General features: G+C 38.2%; 1 protein-coding gene across 4 annotated transcripts in view; it reads left to right on the top strand.

Annotated features, from left to right (window-relative positions):
* ARHGAP21 (Rho GTPase activating protein 21) overlaps window positions 1–18,127 on the top strand; it is a 119,375-nt gene extending 101,248 nt beyond the window's left edge. For 3 of the 4 annotated variants that reach the window (XM_042042955.1, XM_042042954.1, XM_042042956.1), the window contains 17 exons: window positions 2,649–2,807; window positions 2,961–3,063; window positions 3,151–3,187; window positions 3,666–3,791; window positions 4,542–4,826; window positions 5,907–5,971; window positions 6,053–6,201; window positions 7,696–7,838; window positions 7,921–8,076; window positions 8,184–8,262; window positions 8,712–8,785; window positions 8,871–8,960; window positions 11,447–11,572; window positions 11,765–11,806; window positions 12,133–12,238; window positions 13,992–14,023; window positions 15,542–18,127. In XM_042042955.1, the coding sequence (XP_041898889.1) occupies window positions 2,649–2,807; window positions 2,961–3,063; window positions 3,151–3,187; window positions 3,666–3,791; window positions 4,542–4,826; window positions 5,907–5,971; window positions 6,053–6,201; window positions 7,696–7,838; window positions 7,921–8,076; window positions 8,184–8,262; window positions 8,712–8,785; window positions 8,871–8,960; window positions 11,447–11,572; window positions 11,765–11,806; window positions 12,133–12,238; window positions 13,992–14,023; window positions 15,542–17,275 (3,506 nt within the window). In that variant the 3' untranslated portion in view covers window positions 17,276–18,127. The remainder of the gene's footprint in view (window positions 1–2,648; window positions 2,808–2,960; window positions 3,064–3,150; window positions 3,188–3,665; window positions 3,792–4,541; window positions 4,827–5,906; window positions 5,972–6,052; window positions 6,202–7,695; window positions 7,839–7,920; window positions 8,077–8,183; window positions 8,263–8,711; window positions 8,786–8,870; window positions 8,961–11,446; window positions 11,573–11,764; window positions 11,807–12,132; window positions 12,239–13,991; window positions 14,024–15,541) is intronic. The other variant, XM_042042957.1, reaches the window with a different exon arrangement.
* Window positions 18,128–18,429: the final 302 nt, after the last annotated feature.

Below are 18,429 nucleotides of genomic sequence, written 5' to 3'. Positions count from 1 at the left end.
CCCAGTAGTAACAGGTCACCAGCCTGATGTCACCCCATTCAGTGTAACTCTTAGTGCCTGACCCCTGATCAGTTGCTCACCCATCATGTAACAGGGTTATCCAGCTGTGAGCTGGATGCTTTGTCCAGAAGGACACTGTGAGACACGGTATCAAAAACTTTGCTGAAGTCCAAAAAGGTTACATCCTAGGCTTTCCTAGATCAGCTCGGTGGGTTACTCTCTCATAGAAGGAAATTGGGTTTGACAAGCAGGACTTTCCCTCCTGAAGCCATGCTGGCTGTGACCAATGACTGCATTGTCCTCCAGGTGTTTTTCAGTACCACCCAGAGTAATCTTTTCCATGGAGCCTTTGACCTTTTTGTTGCAAATATTTAAAGACACATCAGTAATCTGAGGTAGGAAACTGAGAGAGAGTTCTTTTGTGTGGTTTTTCTTCTGGCTTGTTTGTTCTGTGCGCTTCACTGCTTCTTGGACACAGTCATTTTCATTGATTGGTGAGCTGAACACATCCATTCATATGCTGTGCGAGGAGTTTTGGGGTTCAAATACGTCAGTTGAGGAAACTGAAAAGGTAGATAAATATTGCAAGCACTTGAAAGAAAGATCAAAATACAAGGAATATGTGTAGTTGTTTGGGTTTTGTTTCTTATTGGACAGCAGCAGTGGTATTTGCTAATGCATTAAATTAATAGGCAGAAACTCATATGGTATACGTCAAGATTTGCTCTATAATCACTTTATATTACATAAAAGCTTGCTATGAGCTGACCTTCAGTCCCTTCAGGGATTGAATAGTTATTCCCCTCCTGTACCAATGTAATTTGCAGTTCCTCTAAAGTTTACATATTTCTAAAACAACTTTAATTTTGATACAACTGGGAATCAGATCTACTGTGAAGTAATAATTATTTGAATAATTTTTGTTGCTTTCAGGGACTTATAAACTGTTCTTCCTCATCTGAATTCTTGGATTTAAGTGTTGTGGGAAATGATGTAGTGTTGCCAAACACGTTTGTATTCACAGCTTGCAGAGATTTATTTCAAATTCTAGTGTTTTTATAACTTTTGGGAGTAGAGACTATGACATTTGAGATATGTCTGTTAACATAAATAACTTAAACCTGAGCACTTTCAGTCTGTGTGCTGTAAGTCAATCAATTGTGCAGTGAGTGATTATATTCTTCAGTCAACATTAGCTTCAGGGAGCTCAGGAGACAAAAAAGGCAATAGGAAATTGTGCTGTTGTAGGTTAGAAATGGAAGTGTAGCTGAGGTTCTTCCTGTGTGCTAGTTGCTGTAGTGAAGTCATCTGTAAATGATGTTAATTTATCACTTTGGATGCAAGTAAAACATGGAAATTTTTTAATTGTAATGTCATGGTTTGGTGTAAATTCTTTTGCATTTCCTTTTTATTAATGTTTCTAGTTTGCAGCTGGGTTTTTTGGGATATGCTTTTTTAACTTCAAAAGTTACCATATTTTTCACTCCAGACAATTTAGAGGCATGTTATTTCTAAACCGTCCTGTACTTTGTTTATTGCCTTGTTCTAAATGTACATTGCCAAATTTTGATGGTACAAGTGCTGCCTTAACAGAACTGTTAGTGACTGTTGGAGCAGCACAATGCAGCACACGCAGTTGTGTTCGCACAAAGCAAAGAATAAACCTCTGTCTGTGAGTGTTCATTGATTTCAATAGGCTTTTCAGTAGCTCTGCATATTACAATTCTTAGCACCTAGAGTACATTCATATTCATTACGGCAGTACAGTTCAGCCCCTGCTCGTGACTTGATTTTTTTTCTTTTCCATCCCCTCCTCTACCAGAGCATGAAGTAGAATGATTTTTCTACTAGTAATGTGCTCTAGAAGATGTTATGGCTTTTTTCTCAAAATGATGGAAAATGCATCTTTTGGCTTCTTCCATCTTGTAAGAAACATGTTAAATACTAGAATGTTTAAAGCTTTTTGGAATCTTTCATGATGACTCTTGTGGCTATTGAGACTGAGAGGTGCTGGGCATGTATGGCATGCAATCGTTTCTATGAACAATTAGTGGAAGAACTGATTGGTATGTAGTAGTCCCATCTTTTAAAAGTCTGGGTACTTGCTGCTTTATTTGAATGTATGGAGGATGGGGGGATTGGTTCTTCGAATGCTAGATAGCTGTTTAAAATGCTTTTTTTTATTTGCTTGTAACTTGCCTCTTTTACTTGAACACTCCTTTAAACCAAATGGCTTTTGATAGTCTGCCTGTATTTTATTGTAGTTATCTGTCTCTTGAGTTCAGGCTTACTGATATAATTTATAAGTGTGTGTTTTACTTATGCATATAAACAAAAAGACTCTACTTGCAAATAATATTGAGAGATTACCAAATAATTCCAGTTTTTCAAACACAGCAAAATCGATGATGTTCTTTGCCTTTATCCCTAATGTACAATTAACATCCCTAAGAAATGAAACAGAGGTTTCTCTTCATGAAAAAAAGTACATGTGACAGTGTGAATTAATTGGACACTTCTGTTTGTTAGAATGACTTCATGTTTAAGATATCTGATATCCCAGTAGCGAGAATGTTCAGACAGCTATTTGGTTTGAGCATTTGATTAATGCATTTAATATGTTAATATATAACATATTACCTTTGTAGATGAACCGACTAGTCCTAGTATTGACCATGATATTGCACACATTCCTGCTTCTGCTGTTATTTCTGCATCTGCTTCTCAAGCACCAGCTATAACAACTGTTCCTCCCAGTCCTACATCTCCAATCCCTTTAATTCGGCGACAACTTTCACATGATCATGGTGAGCGTTGATTTCATTTTCTTCTCTTGCAACCTTTTTCCTTTCACACTCTGGAGATCAGAAGTGAAATTTGTAAACTCTTTATTGCTTGAAATAAATTGCAAAAATGTGATTCAGGTTCCTGCATACTCAAAAATTTCTATTTGTTTGTAGAATCCATCCGGCCTAGTGTCCTGGATAGCCAGCCTGCTGCAAAAACGGAGAGATCCAAGTCGTATGATGAAGGACTGGACGACTACAGAGAAGAGGGAAAATCGTGAGTTCATGAAAAAATCAATGAATTTGGACATCTGTTTTTAAAGTGTCTAAAATCTCATTTTAACATTTGTTTTTCTTCCAACAGATCCATCAAACATGTGTCTAGTTTAAAAGGGATTAAGGTAGGTAAATATATATATAGCAACTCCTAAATATTACCCATACTGCTGTGACAAATTGTTTGAATTATGCAAGTCTGTTATACAAAGTGATGTGCTGAACAGACAGGAAGTTCATTGGAATTGCTACTGATCAGATTGCTGATGTATACATCATATAGGTAAACATGGTCTCTTTTTTCCTGGACTCATCACATGGTCCTTGATTTTAATTTTCCTTAGTCTCTGTAAACAAAGCATATTAAATGTGGTGGCCTTTTGTGAAAACTCATTAATGAAAGTCTAAAGCTCCTGAAGTTTCTCCAAGTATTCTTGACATGTGGAAGGTCATTATTGTTGTGTGTAAACTTTAGAAATTATATTTTCCCAGGGGCATATTCTTGGGGACATTTTTAGAGGGAGAAACATCTTGAACAGAGGAACTGTAGACAAATGTGTCTAGAATTACACTGTGGGGTTCTTTCTGTGATGTCTTCTCTAGGTCCCAGACAGCCAGAAATCTTCAGAAGACTCTGGCTCCCGAAAAGATTCTTCTTCAGAGGTGTTTGCTGATGCCTCCAAAGAAGGATGGCTCCATTTTCGTCAGCTTTTTACAGACAAAGGAAAGGTACCTGTCATGTTTGGGTTTTTAACTTAGGACAAACACTAAGCTGGTGACAAACTAAGATAAGAAACTTGAATCCTTCTTGGTTGGGTTTTTTTATTTTTTTGGATGGGATAAGATCATCAATAAGACTGACAAAAGTTCAGACCTGTTAAAAATTGACTTCAGTCAATTCCTCAGCCTCTTCTACAGACTGCTTTCCAAACGGTTTTAATTTTACATTTCAGAGGATCTGTTGAAGTAAACTAATTTCTAATGACTAATTAAATAATAAGAATCAGTCCCTTGGTGGGTGTAGTTGTATTTTTTTCCTCTTTCCTAATAATGAAAAAAGTTGTAATTTTTGTGAGTGTTGTGGAGTTGAGTTCAAATTAACCTTCTGCACAAATACAGACTAACACTTAAAGAAAACTGGGAGTCTGGAATTGGCAGTGGTGTGAAAATGCCATTCTGACTTGAAGGCAGTTTAAAAGGCATGGGCAAGAGTTCCCTAAATACCAGACCAGAATTTGTTGCATTCTGTTTCCTACTACTGTCATATGTGAACTCACACTCAGTGGGTGGTCTGGGAGAGCAGGTTATCAAGCAATTCACTCCTCTAATGGAGAGCAATTAGTGAATCCCACCTTGTGTAGTCTTTCTGCCAGCCAGGTGGGTAGACCTTCTTTGTGAAACTTCTGGAGGCAGTTATGTAATCCAGAATGGTGCACTGTAACACGTAAGCAAACTGACACTTTGGTTGCTGTTTTTCAGCGAGTTAGTGGGAGCATTCGGCCGTGGAAGCAATTGTATGTTGTTCTTCGAGGTCATTCACTTTACTTGTACAAGGATAAAAAGGAACAAGTGACCCTCTCTGAGGAAGAACAACCTATAAGCATCAATGCTTGCTTAATAGACATCTCATACTGTGAAACCAAGAGGAAAAATGTATTTAGACTCACCACATCAGACCGCGAGTATCTGTTTCAAGCTGAGGACAGAGATAATATGTTAGCATGGATTAAAGCAATACAGGACAACAGCAACTTAAATGATGAGGTAATTCTATAATATATGAAACAGAAGTCATAGTTCTTTCATTTTAATTCTACATGTATTGTGTTTTCTTGTAATTAATACTTGAACAGAAGAATTAATTTTTCATTAAGCAGTTGACCAAAATGTGTACAGGAACATACAAGAAAATGAGGTGAAAGGGAAGGTAACTGAGTAAATGAATAGAGTTTAAAAAAAGGTCAACATAGTCATAATTAGAACATAGAATTTTGAAAGGAATTAGCTAATGCTGTTGCTGATTTGACTAAATATACACTTTATAGTAAACTGATCTGCCAAAAATACCTAATCTTTTTTAAAAGATAATTGCATGTTTAGGACCAGTGGGGTCTCTCTTCAGGCTTGCATTGCAAAGTGGTGTGTGCAGTACTACAGTGTGAAGAGTTTCTCAGCAGTTAAAAAGTGAAACTTTGGAGGATGCCTGTTTCTCTGATTAAATGCTGATGTTTCTATGAATTAAGTTAATGCTCATTGCCAAAGGCAAACATCTCTTGTTGTACATAAGGTATCAATATCTGTCCCAATATTGTCCATGGTGCATTTTCATTGCACTGAGGAGCAACAGAGGAATATATTCATGTCTGTGGTCATGCACATCTGCTAAGATTCAAAATAATTATCCAAAGTATTACAAAGATAGGTAAAAAAGCAGATTTGAATTCATGTCTTTTCAGCTGTATTTGTAGTAGCAATTAGTTTTCTAAATACTGTGTGCACATAGGATTGTATTTTTCAAAGTAGTAATGTGTTTACTTGCGTTTTTTCTGTTTAAACTTACTTTCAGTTTAAAAAGATTTAATCAGATTGTACTGCTTTGAAAAAAAACCTGTATAAATAGCAGTACTTTTGTAATTTGTAATTACTCACTTTTGTTTTCCTTGTGGTTTTAAATGTTTTGTCTTTACTGTTCTCAAGAACTGTCTGTTAGGATGTTTGGTTTGGTTGAGGGTTTGGGTTTTTTTAAAGTGGACTGAAATGCTGAATTCAGTATTTATTTGGTGACCAGAAGAGTTGATCATATTCTGAAACGAAATATAAAGTGTTTCTCAATTTGTTTTATAGGATACGGGTGTTACTAGTAGAGATCTGATTAGTCGAAGGATTAAAGAGTACAGTACAATGATGAGGTAGGTGGATTGTATGTTGCCAGTAGTTTTTGTAGAGTTCTTATTTAGCTTCTTTTAACTGAAATAATCTCTCTTGTTCAGCTCTTCAAGCAGCAAAACAGAGCCATCTCCCAAAACACCTCGCCAGAGTCTAAGTATCAGACAGACTCTGCTTGGAACTAAAGCAGAACAAAGGACTCAGAGTCCACATTCTCCTAAGGATGAGACTGAAAGGAAGCTTCTCACTAAAGGTCTGTATGTTTTGTGTATTTCTAGTTCCCTTCTGCCCCAGTGCAAGGCTGTCGAGGTGCCCTTCTCAGGTATTTTTTAGTTCATGAATACATAGATGCAAACCAAGTATTAGGCAGGGCTTTTTAAGCTGAAGCTCTGCTCACTCTAGTCACTAGGAACTACTTTATCTCAGATCCCTGAAGCGTTTCATTTAAGATCCCTCTCAAGAGCGTTTTGTGGCTTTTTTTCCCCAACAGCTCAATGTAGTGCTAACAGTAGTAAAATACAGGTTTTAGGCTTCTTGTGAGCAAAATTTTGCCAAGCTTTGGAAATAATTTTGTGTGTAATACATACAAGTCAGTCTCCAGCTGACTTGGAAGTGATAAGGTAAATTTTTCCATTAAAGTACTTCAAAAGTACAGAAGAACAGCTTTTTTTGTCTTAATTTTTAAAACACTGGAGTGAACCTGTATTATTTTTTCTGAAATAAAATTAATGCCTCCTGAGTTCTAAAAAAGTCTGATGAGCTGGCAAACTTGAATCAGTATCTGAACTCCATCAAATAATGTCACAAGCTGCTCTTTTTTACTCTCTTTTTCTTTTTTTTTCTTTTTTTTTTTTCATGTAGTGTGTAAACATATGGTACTTCAGACTGTTGGTTAAAAAATGTTGTATACAAATTCAGGCAATTGGATAAGCAATCACTTTTGATCCTTTTGATCAGCCACTTTGTAATGATTCGGTCTTGAATTTAAGCTATCAGTGAATTCTGTTTTTTGTTGCCAACAAATGTCCCTTTGCTCCTGCAGTGCTACACATGTGACTAAATTCCATGTGTTGGGTAAATGTCAAATCTACTGAAAGAATATCTCCAGACATAAGAAGGAAGTACTTACTGTGTTAGGTGACTTGCAGTGCAATTTGCTACAAGAATTCTATAGGAGAGGTAGGCAGAGCAACTGAACTTCCAATCTAATTTTTGAATAGAGAATACTTTAAGTGAGTAATGTTTGGACTGATTTAGGAGTGACTAAAATCTGATAATTTCTGAAAGAGTAAGTCTGCCCATGTGTGAGCATGGCTCTAGAGTTTGATGGGTATTTCGTGCAGCAGTGTGATTCCATAGAGACTTAGTGTTGTGCTACTAAATGTAGATTTTATTTTTTTCTAATTTAGTAGTTTATATAAATTTTAAATTGCGTAGTTTATATACCTTTAGTCTTAGAATGATGAAATGCCACAGTTCCATCCAGCTACTTGCTTTTCTAAGTCTGGGGTGTGAGTATGTTTAGATTTATCTTTTGAACCACAGAAGAGTAAGAGAAGTAATGTTCAAGACAGACTAATATTTAGTGAGTTGTTGCCTAAAGCCAGGCTGGTAAAAGCTAAAAATGCAGCAGGTGCCACTTGCTTTTTGCAAATCTGTTACCTGTACTTACAGTCAGCTTTGTGGCATAAATGTTCTTATTTTTGGTCTTTATTTCTTCTTTTTCCATGGTCCTAACAACAAAAAGATGAGACAAGCCCACCAAAAGACAAAGGGACGTGGAGAAAAGGCATTCCAAGCATTATGAGGAAGACATTTGAAAAGAAGCCCTCTGCTGTTGGAACATTTGGTGTTAGACTGGATGACTGCCCCCCAGCTCATACCAACAAAGTATGGAAGTAGAGGTTTTTTTTCATTGTGAATTTAAAATACTTTTAAAATCAATTACTTATCTATACAACTCTTTCTTCAGTATATTCCGCTGATTGTTGATATATGCTGCAAACTGGTCGAAGAAAGAGGTCTTGAATACACAGGTATTTACAGAGTGCCTGGAAATAATGCTGCCATCTCAAGTATGCAAGAAGAGCTCAACAAAGGAATGACTGACATTGATGTTCATGATGATGTAAGTCTTCGAGCACACTGTTTTCATATTAAAATGCCCAAAACTTCTGGTTGTGTTGTGATTATAGAAATATAAAGCATGTCTGACCTTTTATTTTAAACACATAGAAATGGCGTGACTTGAACGTGATAAGCAGTTTGCTGAAATCCTTCTTCCGAAAGCTCCCAGAACCCCTCTTTACCAACGGTAGGTTGTTTTCATTACAGTTTTGTCTTTAGGACTTGCTGTTGAACAATTGTCTTACAACGTTCAGATGGTTTGAGAGAAAATCCAGTGAAATCATCCCCACTCTGCAATAAATGTTGTCTTCCTTAAAGGGTGGGGAGTCATGGTGATCATCTTAAGAATGAGAGGTGTCAATAGAATTTCTCTGATGTGAAGGGATTATGAATATGCAACTAAAAGAGTAAAATTTTCAATTCTGCTGTTGCAGTATTCTATGAAAGCTGGGGGTTTTTTTCCCCACTGTCATACAATACATATATGTACAATATAATGGGCTAATTCCAGAGGTCATTGTTGTATATATGTTACTTGTGTTCAAGGGGAAGTGGGGCTGGCAGATGGGGGTGTATACATATACGTACATAGATATAAAAACTCATATATATGAATAATTTCTGCTTTTTTAACAGATAAATATGCAGATTTTATAGATGCCAATAGGAAAGAAGATCCTGTTGAGCGTCTGAAAACACTGAAGAGACTGGTAAACTAAAATCAGTTGTGTTGCAGGTGCATTACAAAAGTAGCATTAAGTGTTCAGAGTTCTGAACAGTGATTGTTTGTTTCAGATTCATGATTTACCTGAACACCATTATGAGACTCTCAAGTTTCTTTCTGCACACCTGAAGACAGTAGCAGAGAACTCAGAAAAGAACAAGGTATTAGAAAGAAACATATAATGTGTTTTGGTTAGTTTCATTAAGTATTATTCTTGTGCCGGGTTATTTCTAATTAAGGTGATAGTTTATTGTTGTAGATGAAATTAGGGAGTTTTGCTATGTGGAGAAGATTTTTGTATTAGGCCAAGTACTCCTGCAAAATATGCACCTGTTTAGTGTGAATTAAGATTATTCAAACTGGTAGTCAGTCTCTTGGGAATAACTCCTTGCAACCTAAATTTATCCCAAGTCTGTAAATTTCCTGTAATCCAATTCAGACACCAGTGAGACTGCCTGGGCAGGGCACAGGTGAATAAAGTGCTGACAGTGTTTGTCACATTAGCTTTCTTTGAAGCCTGGCTTCTGTATGCTTGAGAAATTTTTAAGACTAGGACTTGCTGTAGTTGTCTGTTTAATTACCCTATAGATGCTGTTTGGCTGGTTTTAATAAAGAAAATTCGTACTGTAAGTGGTGGTAGTCCATCACTACTGGGTCTTTTTCCACCTCTAAATGTAACTTTTTGTCATTTCCGTAGGGTGGGAGAGAGGTGTTGAGTGCTTCTGTGCATGCTATAATCCTACAGTAAATACAAATAATAGTGTCCCCTTTCTCAGCTCTCAGGGAGGGGTAGCTGAGTGCAAAGCTGTCCATAATATGGGTGTGCTTATGGATGTTTACCTCAAGGCAGGAAATGTGGTGGCTTGGCTTCCAGTGGGCAGAGTTATGACAGTTGGTGATGGGTCAGTAGCTCTGACCAAGGAAGCTGTGACCGGTCTGGAGAGATGGTCCCAAAAGGAATCGTCTTCCCGAGGCCCGGTGTCTTCCCTCAGCTGCTGCCTAGGAGGGCCCTTGCAGAAGCTGTCAGCTCTTTAGTGATTGTCAGCTCGTGATTTCAGCTCAGCTCTGCAGGGCAGCCTCCAGGCCAGGCCACACCAGAGACGAGAGGCTCGTGTAGCTGTTCCACACGAGGCAGCTTTATTGTCCATACTCCGGCGAAGGGGAGCCAGGGACGAGCAACTCTCTCTGCCCCCGCAGGGGCAGGGGGCTGGCTTTATAGGGATACAGGGGGTGGGTGCCAGAGGGTAAAGGCCAATGGGCTACAAAGGATCTGCATAGGGTCTCCCAGAGGATTCTGAGTTTGTCTTCTTCTCGCCATAACTGAAAAAGTGGTTGTCTTTCCAGGGGAGTTCTGCTGGGAGATTGAGCAATCTCCTTATCTCAGCAGACGTCCCTCCAGGGCAGTGGCTGGGCATACCCTACAAACAGAATAAAGGAAAAAACTTGATATAATTGGTGGTATATAGAAGAGCCTGTGGCCAAATCATTTAAATCATCTTAAATCACTTAAAAGATCAGTTGAGGTGAATATGGTAGGTTCTGAAAATAATACCTTCCAGGTAAATATGAAAGAGAAGTATTTGTGTGTTAATTAAAAAAAATTCAACAGATTATAAACTTCAGTGAAATTACAGCAGATATTATAAGGAAATTATAGTAAATGTCATTTTTAAGTGCAGTGCCTAAAGGAAGCTTTTTTATAATTTTATGGTTTTGGTGGGCTATATGAATGTTGTTAAATACTTTTAATATTATTGAATATATAAGGCTAGATGAATGAGGTGTTGTTACAATTGTGTGACTTGTCAAAAGACACAATTCAAGTCCAAGAGAGTGTTAGGGGCTTGTGTCACGTTTGCAACTTAATTCTGGTAAGCACAAAGACCTTGCCTCCTGTATATTACTGGCCTGTTCTATACTAGAATAGTAAATTCAGAGTTAAAGAAGTAAGCAAAAATAGAAGGTAAGTTCTGCTGCTGCTTCTTGAAATTATTTGTCAGAGATGTAACATTAGTCATACACTTAATTCACTTTTAAAGTGGTGACCTGATCACATAACTCTGAGCCTGTCTCACAAATAGATGTGTTTAGAATAGATGTGTGATATTTGTTCTGCCACCTCCTCTGAAGTTGGTGAAAATTGAATGAGGTCTTTATCAGTAGATATAATACAGTATTTGATTACCAGCTTAATTTTTTGTGTGTGTGTGTCATGTAAACATTTTCAGGAAAAAAACCAGGGAGCTATAAATGCCTTTTTAGAAAACAAGAAATTCTTAAAACATCAATGTTTCCAAGCATCAGTGTTTCTTTAAGGAAAGATGAAAAGATCCCCCTGAAAGTGTAAAGAATATGTCTGAGTCTGTGAGTTTTCTGTGCTTGTGGAGCCATTTGCTTGCAGTAAGTTAAGGAAGGTTGGAATTCTGAATTGCAGAAATGTTGGGTGTATTTATTGCAGCTGCATATTAGGAGACTTTTGTTGTAGTGTAACATGATACCTGAGTACCTAATGTATTTTTAAAAAACTTTTATGTCCTTATTTAAAATAGTTCTCATATATATTAATAGTGTTATATTAATGTACTTAGCCCATATTACTGTATTTTCTCATTATAAATGTATGATGTGGAAATATTTCATTTCTTAGATGGAACCAAGAAACCTGGCAATAGTATTTGGTCCAACACTTGTGAGGACATCTGATGATAACATGACACACATGGTTACGCACATGCCAGACCAATATAAAATTGTAGAAACACTCATCCAAAAAGTAAGTGGGTGCATTTCATTATTTAAAAAATAAGATCGTACAGAGATCAACCAGCTTTTTTCTCATTGGACCAGTTTGGGTCTGGTATTTATCCATCAAACTGTCACTTTTAGTAATATCCATGTATGATTGTGCCACATTTGGGTTTTGTATTTCCTGTGGGGTTTTCACCTTTTTTATTTTAACTTTTAGCATGACTGGTTTTTCACAGAAGATGATGCTGAAGAACCTCTTGTAAGTATTATGGCATAAATACTTGTGTTCTAACTGCCTTAGTTTAGAATCTGCTTCTGCTGCCTCTAGACCGCCTGTGTATTTCTTACTATGTCACTGTATGGTTTGCTCTTCAGAAGCACCTTTTTAGCTTTCCAGTCCTTGTAGTAATGAATTCTATTTTTTTTTAAAAAGCAAGCCATGCATTTGTTTTAAAAGCATAAAGGAAAATAGGACACGCTTTCCTCGTGTTCTTCAGGTGAATAATGCAGTTTTCTAAATGCTGTTGAATCATAATGAACTATTTGTGAAACGATGATGAAGAGATCTTTGTTTATTAACTGTAGACAGCAGTTCAGGAGGAAAACACTGTAGAATCTCAGCCAGTGCCAAACATAGATCATTTACTCACCAACATTGGAAGAACGGGAGTATCTCCTGGAGACGTATCAGGTAACTCTTGCCTGGACAGTGTTAGTCCATAGGCTAGAATAGCCTACTCTGTTAACTCACTGTAACTCTCTCTTCCTATTTTCTTTTACTAATAAAACGTTTTCCTCTTTTCCAAAAGATCATTTAACACTTCTTAAAGACTTGAATTGTTGATAATCATGCATGATATAATTTGGAAGACTTTTTTGTCTAACAGGAATTTAATCATTAAAAAATGAGTCTTGCACATAGTATTTTATTTATTCACAGTAACCCATGCAATCATCATTGTGAGGTCAAGCAGATACGCTGCTATAAAGTGGTTTGTTGTGATGGCAGAAAGACTGATCTTCAGTGGTGTTCTAATATTGCTCCTTCCAACGTTAGGAATGCAAATTGAGTTATGTTTTCTTGTCAAGTGATGGACACTTTAAGTATGTTGCAGTATGTTTATACTAAAGCTGGTTTCCTTCTGTTTATAAATGCCATCCTCTTTTGTGGCTAAGGATAAGCATTACAGGCTCTTTTTTGGTGACTTCTTCCCCTCCTCCCTTCACTCTACTATTGCACTAACCCAGCATGTTGTATCCCACGAATGTTATCCCTTTGTTTCTAGCTTTTGTTTCAGTTTTCAAAGGGTTGTTCAGCACTTACTGAAACAGTCACTTTGTACTGATGTTGTAACAGGCGAAGTGGGAGGAGTCTATCACACGGTGATGTCATTAGTGGATTCTGTGATGTCACTGATGGACAGCTGGAACTGTAGGAAGAAGGAGGACTGTTGCCCACACTGTAGCTGCCTTGTCTGCAGAAACCCCCGTTTCTTGTAAATGGAAAAAAACCCAAGTTGATCTGTGCTGTAAATTTTCTTTTAAGAGTATTTTAAACAGATCAATGCTACTTTTTAAAAGTTTTTCTGCTGTTTCTTGTTATCTCTGAAGCAGACCCTGAGGAGAAATAGCATGGTATGGTCTACCAGTCTTTCTAGTCATAAAGCATTAGCCATGTGTCAAAAAGGGGTGTGGCAGGGGGCTCAGCTCTTTCTTCCCAGGGAGGAAGTCCCAAGTTCATGTTTTTTAGTCATTGTGCTAGCCCCTTCCTACCCCCTTTATAATTGTATAATCTTGGGTTTTGCGAGACAGTAAAACTATGGTGTCCATTTTTCATTTCATAAAAGCGCTTGTTGTGGGAAAGTACAAAACTAGTAGCTGCTGACATCTAGACAATTTAAAAATAAAATTTTGCCTGTATGTAGTAAGAGGTGGAGAGAGATGTATAATTGGGGTTTTACACACAAAATATGACTTAATTCCTTAAAAACTCACAAAAAGAGTATGACTACAAGAACCATGATTTGTACCTAGGGAGCCAGCTGTACTAAGACACCCAATTATGCTTTGTGTATTCTGAATCTCAAGAGAGTACACAGTGCCATCCTGAAAAGGTCTCTCAGCTGCGGTTTTGCAGGGGCTGTATACTTTAAAGCATCAAATAAACATCAGTATTTCTGGTTTTGATTTTGAAGAACAGGGCTCCTTTGCCATTCCTGTCATTGAGCTGGTTCTGCCCTACAATTCACAGCATCCTTTCATGGCGGTGGCTTTCTGTGGTGCAGCTTGCATCTTTGTGAGCTCTGACTATTCACTCTGTTCTGGTTTTAATTTGCTTCACATCTTGTTCCGTGCTTGTCTTTTTCATAAGTCCAGCATTGTCTGTAGCAACAAGAAAAAAGTTGCAGAGAACTAAGCAAAATTTTTTTCTAATTTTTCCACAGATTCAGCTACTAGTGACTCAGCAAAATCTAAGGTAAATAATTTTGTGATGTGGTGTAGTACAAGCTTCTGAAATCTGTTCGGTGCTTGCTTTATTAAATCACTGATATGGAGATGTACTATAGAGCTTATGTAGAATTTCTTGAGTAAGTGGTAGTACTGTTTTCTCATAACCTATTTTTGAAGTGTTGGAGAAGTACTTGTGTGCGGTTAGCTGCATCTACCAAAGCAGTCAGCTGCACACAGCAACAGCTTCATTCCAAGCTCTCACAATTGTGAGCACTTAGCTCCTTTTTGCATCTCATTTGGTAGAGGTAAATGTATATATATGTTCCCTGTTGTTGGCATAGTACTAACTCACAGAGAGTATTTATATTTCTGTATTTCACTGAGAAAAATATACTTAGAATTCAGCCTGTTCTTCAGGAGGTAATAGCTCCTCATCTTAGAGGAAGGCAAAGGCTGTGGTTGAAGGTTGCTCTGCAGAATCTCCCTTGGAAGTATTGCTGTGCTTGGGAGGAACGCCTTGTGAAGCAGGGGAACAAGACTGGAGCATGGGCGTTCGCTCAGTCCTCAGTTTATTGACAAAGCTCTCATCTGACATGTGGACAAATCTTTTGTCTCCTGGGCTGTTGTTCAGTAGTTCTAACACGGGGTAGCGCACGGTGACAGGGCAGCACACAGCTGACCTCAGTGAGCTCATGGCACAGCTTTATGCTGGCCTGCATTCCAGGTGTGGCACTGATGCCCCCCCTGGAGCTGGGAACAGGACTCAGAGCATCCTTCTGGTTCACTGTGGAGATGCCAACACAGCTGCTCTGTGAGGATGTTTGGTGGTTTGGCTGTTTCCTCAAAATAGCCCAGTTTCCAGGACACCACATCATACTGCCTGTAGCGGTGGGGGGCAGTAAGTAGGAAAGGAGCAAAGCTTCCAAGGGACCAGGTGGTAATGTTGTCAGAGTAGTGAAAATAGTTTTTAATTCATAAAATGGAATAATTTGGCTTGCACTTTTATTGTTTCTGTGCCATTTTAAAGATAGATTCCTCTAAAATAAGGAAGTTTATTTGTTAATTTTCTACACTTAAACTAGTTATGAGTAACATTCATTTTATTGGCAGTAATTAATTGATACCATTTATAAACTCAGTCTGAAAGGTGAAAGATGAACTGAAAAATGGAGTAATTAGCCTTTTTGAATAGGTGAGACCTTGAAAGGAGGGATTGTGAAGCATCTGTGAAGCAGTTGCAAACCAGTCTTGAAAAGGTTTTCTTACTGTAATGGGGCCTGCTTTATTAGTCAATCAAAAACTAAATAATAGTATACACAAACCAGTCTTTCTTAAGTTGAAGGGACTCAGATAAAAAGTGGAAGGCTCAGGATGAAAATTGGCTTCTGGGGCAATGTCATTTAAACTACAGAAAGAGCATGTAAATGTTTCCTGAATGAAGACACACTTTTTACTGTGAAGCTCAGGATGTGTTTTTAAACTGTCTCAGGCTAACGAATGTTTATTTTTGACTTTACTTATGCCCTCTCCCTTTTCTTAACAGGGTTCTTGGGGTTCTGGAAAGGATCAGTATAGCAAGGAACTGCTTGTGTCCTCCATTTTTGCAGCAGCTAGTCGCAAGCGGAAAAAAACTAAAGAGAAACCACAACCAAGTAGCTCAGAGGATGAGTTGGATAATGTGTTTTTCAAGAAGGAGCTTGCAGAACAATCTCGTGGTGACACAGCAAAAGAGGACACAGCTAAAGGGGAATATGAAAGAGAGAGAGAGATAGGGAGAAAACAAAGGATGTTTGTCCTGAAGGAAAAAGAGAACAGCAGTAAAAAAGATGTGAATGTTGTAAAGGATGAAAAGAAGTCATTAAAGAAAGAAAATATCCTGACAGAGGAACCTTCACTGCCTTACCATGAAAAATGTACTAAATCATCAAATACCAACTCTCTGCAAACCATGCAGAAGAATAACCCAAAAATGCCTATTTCACAATCTTCTTCCCAGGTTGAGGAGACAGTGTCTGACTCTGGCACTATGCTAAGCACTTCTTCCCAGGCTTCCCAGCACAGATACTCATGCAAAAAAGTAGCCAGCCCTGAAATTAAACACAGTGAGTTTTTAGCAGCTGATGTCAGCTCCATCACCTCAGATTACTCAACTACTTCATCTACTATGTATCTGACTGGTTTAGATGCCAGTATGCTGAGCCCTGAGGTGCAGTCAGTGACAGAAAGCAAGGGGGAAGATGCTGATGATGAAAGAAGTGAATTGATCAGTGAAGGGCGTCCTATGGAGACGGACAGTGAAAGTGACTTCCCTGTCTTTGCTACCAGCGCTGCTGCCGAAAGGCTGTCCAAAGGGAAGGCGTCAGAAGCAGTAAAGACCAGTCGGAGGAACTCTGAAGAAAGCGAAGTAAGTTGTACTGAGGGAAGTTCCACGCCGAAGTTAGAGAGTCGCAGACTTTTCAGCTCGCACAAACTTATTGAATGTGATACGCTCTCCAGGAGAAAGTCTGCACGGCACAAAACAGACAGTGAGGGGTCAGGGGATGCGAAGAGCGAGAAGGACTTGCCTACTGTGACCAAAATGTTTGACATCATGAAAAAAGGGAGATCTACAAGCAGTTTAGCTACATCGGCCAAAAATGAGGCTGACAAACAAGAACCTACGTGGAGACTTAAGATTACAGACAGGTTAAAGCTGCGACTCAAATCATCTGCTGATGATATGTTTGGAGTTGGGAATCAAAAAGCTAATTCTGCAGAGACTACAAAGAGAAAGAATATCAGGCGAAGGCATACACTTGGAGGGCAGAGGGATTTTGCTGAAATAAGTGTCTTGAATGCTTGGAAAGCTCAAGAACCAACTCAAAGTAGAGAGAGAGAATCTGAGCTTTCAGCTGTGACTCGGTTGAAGCCAAAATGTCCAGCCCAGGACCTCTCGATCTCGGACTGGCTTGCACGGGAACGTTTACGCACTAGCACAACTGACCTTAGTATGGGTGAAACTGGAAAGCCCAGACTTGAGAACACTAACTTAGCAGAGGTATCAAAGGCAGAACTGCCCTCATCTGCAGAGATGCAGGAAGATGAAGGCAGCTCTTCCAGCAGCTTGACCTTAATTAATAGAACACCACCTTCGGGACCATTTCAGCCACCAGACCAGGTAAATGGTGAAAATTATCAGAACATCAACAAAAACAACTTCAGCCCAGCAGTTGATGCCCATCCTCATAAACTGTCTGGGACCCAAGTGGTTAGATCTCGATTTTACCAGTATCTTTGAAATGGGGAGATACGTCCACTGCAGCAATTCATTAACTTACTGTTACACTTCCCAGTAACTCTGTGTGTGTGTGTGTGTGTGTGTGTGCGTGTGTGTGTGTACATATATAAATATTTTTTTCCTGTACTGTTGTTGTTATGCAGCCTTCATTTGGGCTGGTTTCATCAATGTGCTCTGTGGAACGTCTTCACAGTGCATTACCACAGCCAGAAGAACACTAAAGTATACATATATATATATATTTTAAGAAAAAGTATATTTGATGGCTGCATACAAATGTTGAACAAAGCATCTGATGCAACATGCTGTGTAGTGTATACATGGTTTTCTGACTGAGAGTTGGCCTGGCATTAGTATGCAGGAAAATTGTTCTTTTGGTTTAGTCACTAACAAGTGCCTCATTATAAATTCATTTGGTTTGTTAGGGTGCCATATTGCTAAATTAGAGAAACTTATTACAAACAAATGAATGAATTTTACTGTTAACAAGTTTCATTACATTTTACAAATGTTAACACAGGTGGCTACAGAGCTTCCATTCCTTAGGCATTCCAGTAAATATTGGAGTTTTATATTTCCAATTTTAATACAGATTTTGAGTTTTATGTGACTTGAATTTCTAATCTTTCTGTAAAATAAGTAACTTAACTGTACATATTACATGTGTATCTTTTCTTCAGATACCAGATTTGATATAAATGTTGTAACATAGGCGTGTAGATAGTGGATACTGGATGGAACTGGTTTCTTTTATCGAGAATATAATTCTGCATGAAGACCTAATGAATCCAAACCTGTATCATGCCTGTGTGCATACCCACTTAAACACTGGAAATAAAATTGTTTTGGTGACTCTTTTTGTGATTCAAATTCTTTCTGATGAACTGTTCTGAAATGTCACGTTTATAAGTTGCAGTCAGCAACTGCTCTCGGGATCACCAAGCCTGCAGTTCCTCCTGGATGAAGGAAACTTCTCATAAATCTTTTGTTTGTGGGGCCACACTGTGCAGGTCAGCAGGTGAGAGGGATTCAGTTGGTTAAATATTTTCATCTTGATACATAATTTGATTCTAAGATATGCAGGAAGTGGGTTTGTGGGTTTAATGCGCAGGTTTTGTGACGTCAGAATGAACATCAGTATCTGCCAGTCAGAA

Source organism: Corvus kubaryi, unplaced genomic scaffold, assembly GCF_017639235.1.
Source record: "Corvus kubaryi isolate FWS band 111438036 unplaced genomic scaffold, C.kubaryi_AGA036_p1.0 37398, whole genome shotgun sequence".
Classification (NCBI taxonomy): Eukaryota; Metazoa; Chordata; class Aves; order Passeriformes; family Corvidae; genus Corvus; species Corvus kubaryi.
The sequence above is the reverse complement of the archived record's forward strand: the minus strand, read 5'-3'. Positions and strand labels throughout refer to the sequence as shown.